Source organism: Onychostoma macrolepis, chromosome 16, assembly GCF_012432095.1.
Source record: "Onychostoma macrolepis isolate SWU-2019 chromosome 16, ASM1243209v1, whole genome shotgun sequence".
Classification (NCBI taxonomy): Eukaryota; Metazoa; Chordata; class Actinopteri; order Cypriniformes; family Cyprinidae; genus Onychostoma; species Onychostoma macrolepis.
In genome coordinates, this window is record NC_081170.1 from 5,104,399 (window position 1) to 5,114,986 (window position 10,588).

The 10,588-nt window shown below is 34.3% G+C and overlaps 1 protein-coding gene across 1 annotated transcript; it reads left to right on the forward strand.

The window, feature by feature from the left end:
• Positions 1 to 2,133: 2,133 nt before the first annotated feature.
• Positions 2,134 to 10,296, forward strand: si:dkey-256h2.1 (uncharacterized protein LOC337520 homolog). Its single transcript, XM_058746987.1, has 12 exons — positions 2,134 to 2,760; positions 3,525 to 3,664; positions 3,746 to 3,921; positions 4,005 to 4,165; positions 4,878 to 5,018; positions 5,588 to 5,709; positions 5,808 to 5,976; positions 6,456 to 6,601; positions 7,889 to 8,013; positions 8,668 to 8,794; positions 8,900 to 9,033; positions 10,160 to 10,296. The coding sequence occupies exons 1-12, from the start codon at positions 2,288 to 2,290 to the stop codon at positions 10,277 to 10,279; spliced, it is 2,034 nt and encodes a 677-aa protein (XP_058602970.1). The 5' UTR covers positions 2,134 to 2,287; the 3' UTR covers positions 10,280 to 10,296.
• Positions 10,297 to 10,588: the final 292 nt, after the last annotated feature.

Genomic DNA, 10,588 nt, shown 5'->3' on the forward strand with positions numbered 1-10,588 from the left:
TTTTTATTTCAGATAAATGTTGATCTTTGGATCTTTCTATTCATCAAAGAATCCTGAAAAAATTTACTCAACTGTTATGATGATAATAATAATAAATGTTTATCAGTATATTAGAATGATTTCTGAAGGATCATGTGACACTGGAGACTGGAGTAATGATGCTGAAAATTTAGCTTTGATCACAGGAATAAATTACATTTTAAAATATATTCAAATTGAAAGCTGTTATTTTAAATAGTAAAAATATTTCGCAGTATTACTGCTTTTGCAGTAAATAAATGCAGGCTTGGTGAGCAGAAGACAATTCTTTAAAAACATCAAAAATCTTACCGTTCAAAAACTTTTGACTGTTAGTGTACTTGTTTTTGCTTTTTAGTATGTGTATGTTTTGCCATGATACAAAGTGCCCAGGGGACTGTTGTGATGCCCTTTTTTCAGCTAGTTCATCCTAGAGATCAAGACTTGTAATTTGTACTTTTTAAAATAATATGTTCAACAATTAAAAAGAATATTATCAGAGCTAATGCTCATGAGTTATTGTGATTTTTATGGGGTTGGGGTGGTAAAAATTATGGATTACAGTGCTGTACCACAATTTGATTGTTTTTTGCAGGTAAAAAATGTTTAAACTACATGAAAATAAATACTGTAAATGAAATTACAGTAATAATACTGTAACCATTTTTACAGTAATTTACAGCAACCTTTGTACAGTGCAGCTTTCTGGTGATTTTACAGACACGTCTTTTAGGGTTCATTTTCACAGATTTTATGATTTGTCTGTCATCAACTACTGTTGTTTTTCCCAGCTGATCAGGTCGTTGTTGGTTGCTGGTGTCACTGGTGGTTTCCAAACTCTTGATTTCTCCATGCCCTTTGTTTTTGCTAGAGCTCTAACTGACTTCCTCTTTTCTTTTAGCATCCAAATTGCTTGCTTTTCTCTCAAAGTCATCTCCCTCATCTTCATCCTGGTTTGTGTGTGTCATCATCGAATGCAAGATTCAGAATGCAGAATCAATGGATATAACTGATACGACACATTCCCTGCTTTTAATATCTGAAGAATTAATGCAACAGGACACAGCTGATCACTTAGAAAGACCTGTGAGGCAACTGTTCCAATACTTATGCTCACATCAGATAGAGGGATGCAACTCTAAAAGTGCTTCTCATCTAGTAAAACATCTATGTGTTGAATCACCCAATAATAAAATGGGACATTCTGTAATTTTGTCTCATATTCATCTTTTAATCATATTTGTAAATGTCTTGACTCCACAGCCAACAGAGCAATTTTGTCTTTACTGTTCCAATACTTTTGGAGGGCACTGAATATGTGTGTGTGTGTGTGTGTGTGTATTGTGTTGGCTGATTGTTTTAAAGGATTCTTTAGCTGCTCTATTTATTTATCTTTATTTTTTTCATTTGTTGATTTAATATCATTTTAAAATTCTATTTACTAATTTTGATGATAAATATTTAATTTATTGTATTATATAATTGATGATCTTAATTAGATATGATTATTGAATATTCCTGTAATTCAGTGAATTATTAATATATTAATTAATAATAATAATACATTTGAAAGTGTATGCAGCACAGGAAGAAAGAAAATGGAAACATGAGATGCTGATGATAGTGGTGTTATTGTTAAAAGCCAAACTATTAAAATATTTTTGTTCATTGAAATAAAGTTGGAATAGAATAAAATAAAATAAAATATAAATAGATGAAAAAAAAAAGCCTTGGCAAGTTGAAGCACTAAACTTATTAAAAATTAAAATGACATACAAATAAATGAAATGCAATGAAAACTAAAAGTATAAAATTAAAAGCTAATATCAAAATATTAATAAGTACTATGATCGTATAAATAACACCAAATAACATTTAAAGAAATAAAGTATTAAAGAAAGCCCCAACAAGGACATAAAGTAAAAGCCATTGAAATGGTTCGCAGATTAAATAAAACTAAATAGATTTTCCATTCGTTGCTGTTTTTCATTCTTTCTAATGTTTGAATGTATTTTGAATATTTATTATGTATGATTCCGTTTAGTATTTTGCTTAGCAATACGCTCCTTCTCGTCTCTTATTGGCTATTTGAACGTGTCACTCAAACCTGCCAGGCCTCCGTAGGTCACGCCCCCGCGTTTATCTAAATGAGGAAGAACTTGAATTAAAAGTGAAACAATGTAACATTAGATACACAGACTCGGGAGCGTGTACAGTTCACGTACGTGTTTATAAACAACGAAATGCCCGTTCTCGATTGAAGAAAACCATGTTTTATTGTCGATTTCTGCTGCTTTGTTTTTATCTGTTACATTTCTGCGCTGCGTTTCGCGTTAATGCAACGCTTTCTCCGAAAAATGCGAAATCTTCAGATAATCTGCTGCGCGTAGACTCTGCAGGGCAGAATACAGGTAGCACCAGACACAAAAGAAGGTCCACTGAAGGTCTGGAGGGGTTTGAGCCTGGTGATGCTGCTCCTGCTTTCCAGGTGAAAACTCTGGACGGAGTGTTTATTTACAATCCTCCTCCTCCTCAGAACGACTCGAGGAGCGCGCTCATCGTTCACGCGTTCACCAATAAATCCGCCTTTCTGGAGTGTCTTTGGACGTGGAGCGAGTCCCTGTCAGACCTGCTGAAATATCTGCCGTCCAACACTGAAGTCCTGCTGCTGTCCCTGGATGACACTGCGCTGCAGGACGCCCTCTGGATGAGAGAACAGGTGTACAGAGCCGCAGCTCATGGGTACAGACACATTCAGAATCACATTAACATCTTACACCATCACTGTAGCTTGCTTTCTTAGTACCATGTTTTATTATGATTTTGGGCAACATGGCACTGTAGTATTCTTTAAATTACTTTGGAGAACCATTTCAATAATTACCATAGTATACATTCACTGTAGCTATATAGATAGAGAGATGCAGACAGACTAGTTATTTAATTCCTAAAAAATGTATTCATTTAGTTATGTATTTCTTTTTATTTATTTATTTATTATGATATTTGGACATCATGGCAATACTGTAGTATTTTGTAAATTACCTTAGACGACCATTTAAATAATATCAATGGTGTACAACTATGTAAACATTTCATTACCGTATAGGATATTACAAAGTACATGGTTTTACCATCGATTACCATTGCTGTAGGTATAAATAGGTTTATTTGGACTAAAACGTACCTGTTGTTAATCATATTTTTAATTAATTTGTAATATTTTGAGTTACCTTGTAAAACCATTTAAATAATTTCCATGTGTTGTATACACAAATATGTATATATTTTAGTAGTATTGTAGTATATTTTTATTTTTATTTTTTAATTTATTTATATAAAAATACCAGGTCATATTATGATGTTTGGATATCATGGTAATACTATAGTATTTTTTTTTAATTACCTTTAAAACTGTAGTGTGATATTACCACAGTATGCAAAAATGACATAATTAAGGCAATATTCAATATTTAATATTCAAACACCATTTGTTGTCTTGTTAGAGGAAAAGAGATCTTGTCCAGACTACATTTCTCTCCTACACCTGTGTTTGCGCTGGGTAACTGGTTACCCAGAGTTCTGTACTCATGGGGATGCGGTGGACACAACTGCGGCCTCTCTCAGGTGCTTTTCTCCTCTCCAGGTGAGTGTGTCTTGATGGGATCACATGACTCGGTTCCATTTGTTTTGGGGGCGTCATTTCTTAAATATTCTGGAATTGCAGATTGGAGCATACCGGTGATCGCCAAGCGTCTCAATGCCCGATACGACTGGCTGAATGGACGCTGGGGTGCACATCCTTACAGACTGCTGGATGCAGGTGATGGTTGTGAACCTGTGACATCTGTCAAAGGTGCAGTCGCGTGGGTATCTGAGGGTGGCTGCTCTTTCTTCACAAAGGTGAGCTGCATGAGCTCGTCAACATGGATATTTGTTCAAAATACAAGATATGGCCTGATTTTCAATGTTTTTAAATGTTTCAGTTAAAAAACATGGCTGAATCCAACGCTACTGGGGTGCTGGTGTATGCATTACTAGGGAATCCCATACAGGACATGAACTGCTTAGGAGACGATTGTTCCACCCCCATCAACATACCTGCGTCTATGGTCCATATTGAACCATCTGTCATGCAAGCCCTACGGTGAGCATCTTCATCATAGCTCACGACTGAGATATGGATTTTTCACCTTTGAAGGTGTTTGCTCTTAACATAAATAATTTTATTTCTAAGTTTTATTCACATTATTCTGGGTTTGTAAATAATTCTGATATTGAGATTCCACTGTGTACATTAGTAAAGTCTGGGTTAAGACTGCTGTTATTGTATACTAAACTATTAGAAATAGTTTTCTTTAATTGAAATAAAATAAAGTAAAATAAAATACACATTTTAGATGAAAAACTTAAAATCAATGAAAAAGCTTAAATGAATATTAGAAATGTTGATAAAACTAAAACTGAAATAAAAAAATAAGGCTAAATGGAAATATAAAAAGCTAAGAAAAATTACAAAAGCACATAACAAAATGACTAAAACTTAAAATTAAAATGAAAGCTAAAAATATGAAAAATAATACATAATAGTATATAAATAATACTAAAATAACAGTGGTTCTTTTTTGTATATGTGTGAAGTTAATAATTAAAAACATGCAACATAGAAACATACTACTTCTTTTTTATAACAGCCTGGCCATCTGTGAAAATGCCGCAATATATTTCAGCCAATTAATAAAACATCATCTTTACCACTCCAATTAATGTTTTTGCTGTCATTTTTTTATTTATTTATTTATTTTTAACCAGTCACAAATGTTTTTCAATCATCTTTGACATGCTGATTGTTTCGATAGAAAGGGGCGCCCTGTGAATGTGACATTCCAGGTCACACCTTCTCCAAACGTATTCTTCGCGATCAACCAGAAGGGGGCGCTGTCTGAGATGGGCTGGTTTCTCTACCCCACCTTTAGATTCATGGCCTGGCAGGCTCAGTGGTAAGAGAACTGGGTAACACTTTATTTTAAGGTGTCCTTGTTACACGTTACATGTACTTACTATTATAAAAACAATAAATGATGCATAATTACATGCAAGTATCCCTAATCCTAACCCTAACCATATAGTAAGTAGTACATGTAGTTAATTAATATTACTCAGTACTTAAATGTATAATTACACTGTCACAAGGACACCTTAAAATAAAGTGTAACCGAAAACTGATATCTGTTTGGTGAATATTTCATCCACTTAACAGCTAATACTTATCATGTTTAAAACATTTGTGTGTTCAATCCACTCAAAACAATTTGTCGTTTTGTTTAGTGCATGTACTGGAAACCAGGGCTAGTTGTCACAATTTGAATCGAGTGAAAAGTAAAGTTGAATGTAGCGATTGACTGATGGCCAATGCCAATAGGGATATGTGCCAAATGCTGATCTTAAAATTGCAAAATGTTGTCCGATTATTGGCCTGGCTGATATTATCACTAGCTTACGGTATCATAATTTTACTTTTATTTTCACTTTTTTCTTATGTCCAGTTCACATTTATTTTATTCTCTAGGTTCACATTCAATGAGGCTCTACAGGAGCAGCTGAGACTGCCTGCCGTTATAGTGCCTGTGTTTGATCGCCATCTGATGCAGGGAGAGACGGGAGCTCAAGCAGTGGTGGATCTGCCTGGAGGTTTGAGCTTCACATTAGTAACATCCACCATGACAGGCCTATCGTACAAAGCTAAACTTTTTTTTTTTTTGTCTAATCCTGTCTGTTTTTGAATATAGATTTAATGGATTATAATATTCTGGAATTGGACGCCTCCCTGTCCTGTCCCGGCCGCAGGGACGAGACATGTGCTCACTGGGATCACACTGTACAGCTGTACGTATGCTGCGATCGCACCAGTCCGCACTGCAACCTGGAGCTTGGGCGCTGGATAACGGCCTTCCGCAGGTACAGTACATGATCATTCGGTTTAACTGAATTGTTGCTATTTTTTCAACATCATCATTGTGGACATTAGAAATTAGCCTTAAGGCCTATACACACCAAGGATGTTAAAAATAATGATAGAGATTTAGTTTTAAATGTCATTCTATATTTAAAAGAATAGCCCACACCACAACTGTAATGATACCGGCACAGAGGAACCATATCATTGGAATGACTTTCAGAACCATTTTTCCAGCTGATGAATGATAAAAACATTGACAGCCAATCAGAATCCACCTGCTTTAAAGAGCTTGAGCATTCAAGGTGGCAGATGACAAACCTGCAGTTTGCACTTATAATATACAGTATAGAACATTATTGTGCATTGGTGGGGACACTAATGCAGTTGTCATTAAAGTAATCATTCTTGATGAGAACTGGCCTTTAGACAGTGTGTTACAGTTTGTTGCTAATGGTAGAAACTGTTTGTGACTTTACAGAGGCACAGGTCATTGGCTGACGGATGTTTCTCCTTTGATTCCCCTGCTAAATGACAAGAAATGCGTCTTCACCATGAAGACTGTGCCATGGGCCATGCCATGGATGACGTCTCTCAATCTACGCTTTAGTCACAGCAACCAGACAGGTTAGAACAATTTTTATTTATTTATTAAGAAATTAACACTTCTATATAGCAAGGACACATTAAATGATTTAAAGTGACAGTAGAGACATAATGTTACAAAAGATTTGTGTTTCTACTGTGTTTTGCAACTTTCTATTCATCAAAGAATCCTTAAAACAAAACCAAAAGTATCACAGTTTCCACAAAAATATGAAGCAGCACAACTATTTTTAAGATTGATAATAATCAGAAATGTTTCTTGAGCAGCAAATCGGGATATTAGAATGATTTCTGAAGGATCATGTGATGCTGAAGACTGGAGTAATGATGCTGAAAATTCAGAAATAATTTCTTTTTTAAAATGTTCACATAGAAAACTGTTTAAATTGTAATAATATTTCACAATATTACTGTTTGTACTGTATTTTTTGCTTTGATATTTTGTTATCCGTTATCTGACTACCAGGTGTTTTAGGCATTGATTACACTGTACTGTAGATGCAAATAATGATTGAGTGTTTCAGAAAGCTTGTAAATATTGTGCAAATGATTTTTCATGTCTCACATGTTTAGTGGTGTGTACGGAAAGTGTACAGAATTTGGCACCACCTGCGCTATTTGTGTGACACACAGAGTTGCTGCCTATGTAGTGCATTCTAAATTGAACACATGTGAGGTTCTGCTTCAGTAATGATGCTGTTTTAGAAGGGATGCGAGTAGGCAGTGGACACTAGATTTTGAAAAGGAAATTTTTTTTTTTTGCATAATCACCAACATTTTTGTGGAAAGAACATATCAGTGACTGATTTACTGCGTGCAGCTGTGAATGCTATTGCTCACCCACACGTGTTCTATCGAGTCATACTCTAAAGGAACAAAATGAGGCGTCTCCAGTTTTGTAAAAGTGAAGTGGAATATCATCTACATACAGTAGTTAACACTACAGAAGGCTCTTCGTTATCAAAATGGGTTGATATTACTCTTCTGAATAATTCCACTTCATGTAACTTACAGAGAACTTCGAGTCTGTTACTGATGCTTCCTGTACACTTATAGTTTAAAGTCAGATTAGTTTTGCAATAAAATTTACAATGAGTCATAAATCTATATAAACACTAGCTCTATTTTAGTGCACTTGCAGAACACCATAAATAAGCTTTTCTTGGAAGTGTATTTAGGGGCTTGGCTGTTTCCCAAAATGCATCAATGCAACTCCAGTTACTGTAGTAATAAACCAAGTCAAACAGATTTCAGCAGGATGAGGACGTCTATTATGGATGTTGACATCATCTGACGTTGTTTTCGCAGGTAATTATTCAGACAGACTGTACCCTTTCAAGGTAATGTCACTCTTCCCTGGGGGGACGTTTGACAAGGACTATAACAGGAGATACCAAGAGATCAAGTTCAGTCCTCCAGCTTCAACAAAGAAGGTGATAAATCCATTATCCGTTATTATTGGTGAAATGGTAAAAAGAATAGCATTTAAATAATCTAAAAGTCAGAGTCCCAGTCAAAATAAAAATCCTGCTTCCAACACATTGGCCAAACAGAATATTTCATTAAAAACTGCCCAATCAGACAATATATCAGCCTTAGTGACCAAATAATGTAATAAATATATTTAAATACATTTTTATTTTAAAAGTCATAATTTGTAATTAAATATAATATATATATATATATATATATATATATATATATATATATATATATATCTATAAGTAAAACACTTTCCATGAATTGAATATGTGTTTTACATGTGTGTTGAATAGCACTATAAATAATACTAATAATAACAATAGTAATGCAAATATTATAATAAAATCTTTTTATTTTAAAAATTAATGAATCAATTTTAATCTATTTATTTATTTATTTATTTGCATATAACATTTCTGGATAAGTAAAAACTTTCCATTGATTGAATGTGTTTTTAATCTTATTAATATGACTTTTATAGTAATACAATCAATCAATCAGTCAATCCATTTATTTATTTTTATTATTATTTTTGTATAATGCTTCATTCATGTAATATTTCTGGAGAATTAAAACTGAATTAAATGTGTATTTTTGTGTGGCAGGTGGAGTTATATGCCGTTATCACGGCTCACGGGTCTGACGAGAACTTCTGCGGTGAATTTTGTGTGACATCACATAATTTCCTGATCAACAGATCTGTCAATAACACCCTTGTGTTTGAGTCAGCTGGTTAGTAGCACCAGGGTGACCGAATTAGTGGACTTGATAACATTTTATGACATGAATAAAAGAAATGTGTGCCAGTGAGTGAAACAGATGTGCATGTCCGTGTAGGATCACCTTTGGGCTGTGCCATGCGGGTGTCTGAAGGAGCAGTGCCCAATGAACACGGGACCTGGTTGTACGGCCGCGCAGGCTGGTGCGACGGGCTCCAGGTGGATCCATGGAGGACCGACATCACTTCCCAGGTACAGCAAAACAATGTTGCATACTACACTGTAAAAACAATTCCGTAAAATTTACGGTAAAAAAACGGCAGCTGTGGTTGCCGAAATTCTACCGTAAATAATACGATAACAACATTTTAGGTTTTACAGTTTTAACTTAAATTTACAGTCAAATACCGTAATTTCATTAACTGATATAATGTTAATATACCAACCTACTGAAGTACTGAAATCTGTTTTGTACCTTTGAAATACACTGATAAGCACCAAATGCAGGTGGTGATGAGAAAGTCACATGATGAACCAAAGCCCATCACAAACAGCTTTTAAATAATAACATATATAGAAGGTGCACAGTGTCATTCACATAAACATTAAACATCATCATGGTGAGACTCATTAAACTGAAATAAGCAATAAACATTAATTTAACAACATTAGATGTAACATACAACCCTAATAAACATAACTGATAAGAAGAAACTAAGAAGAAACAGTTATTTCAAAGAAAAAACATCACATTCAAACAAAATTTGAAATGCAATGCAGGGAATTCTGGAAACGTCAATTTATGGTTTTTCCCTGTAAATTTTATATTCTTTTTCACTTCCAAAAACGGTATTTCACCGTAAAATTGTCTGAAATGTCTATTACAGTTTTTCACCGTATATATTAGGGGAACTTACCGTTAACCATTTAACAGGTTTTTACCGTAGCATTTTCAGTTTTAACCGTTAAAATTATGGTCATTTTTTACAGTGTACGTACACTGCATGTCCTGTGCAGCAATCAGTCAGTAGTAAAGCAATATTTCATTTGGACATACACTCTTAAAAATACATTTCTTTATTCTTTTTTGGCATTGATGATCCCATGAAGAGCTTTTAACAAACATGGAACCTTTCCATTGCACAAAATGTTCTTTATAGTGGAAACAGGTTCTTCAGATTAGTTAAATATTCTTCACACTAAGGAAAAAAAGGTTCTTTTAAGCACTGTTTACTGAAAGGTTTTGGGGAAACTTAAATGGTTCTTCTAAACCCTCATTTGGAAGCTTTATTTGTAAGAATGTAGCCAGAAGCATGCCATTTCGTGATGCAGCTGCATGACGTGTTAATGATTTAAAAACATTTTGTTCCCCTCACAGCTGGACATGAGTGGAACCAATTCTGTCCTTTACTTTGGACTCTTTGAAGGACGCAATCCAGATCCAAAGGCTAATCCGGGTTACATTATTATGTACTCCTTTCTAGTGTTTTATAAATAAATTCAGCAGAAATGACAGCATTACTCCTCATTTTCCCATATTCAGAATCACTTGTTTTTATTTGAATGATTTTGTCCATTTGTAGTATTCCCTCATGTTGCTCATTTTTGAAAAGTATTTTTGTTTATAAATGCTATCTGACATTAAAACAGTTGACAAATGAGATTGGACAGTCACATTATCACAGAGAAGTTGACAGATCATTTTCAAATAAATTGTGTCTTGAGAGATACACATCAGTCGCACTTAATTCATTTATTTGCATTACTAGCTGTGTTTACTAAATCACTGACTCTGTCACAAACCTAG

Coding starts and splice junctions, on each gene's coding strand:
- si:dkey-256h2.1 (XM_058746987.1), top strand. CDS start 2,288: ATGTTTTATTGTCGATTTCTGCTGCTTTGTTTTTATCTGTTACATTTC. Junction 2,761..3,524: donor TACAGAGCCGCAGCTCATGG/GTACAGACACAT, acceptor TTGTCTTGTTAG/AGGAAAAGAGATCTTGTCCA. Junction 5,019..5,587: donor ATGGCCTGGCAGGCTCAGTG/GTAAGAGAACTG, acceptor TTTATTCTCTAG/GTTCACATTCAATGAGGCTC.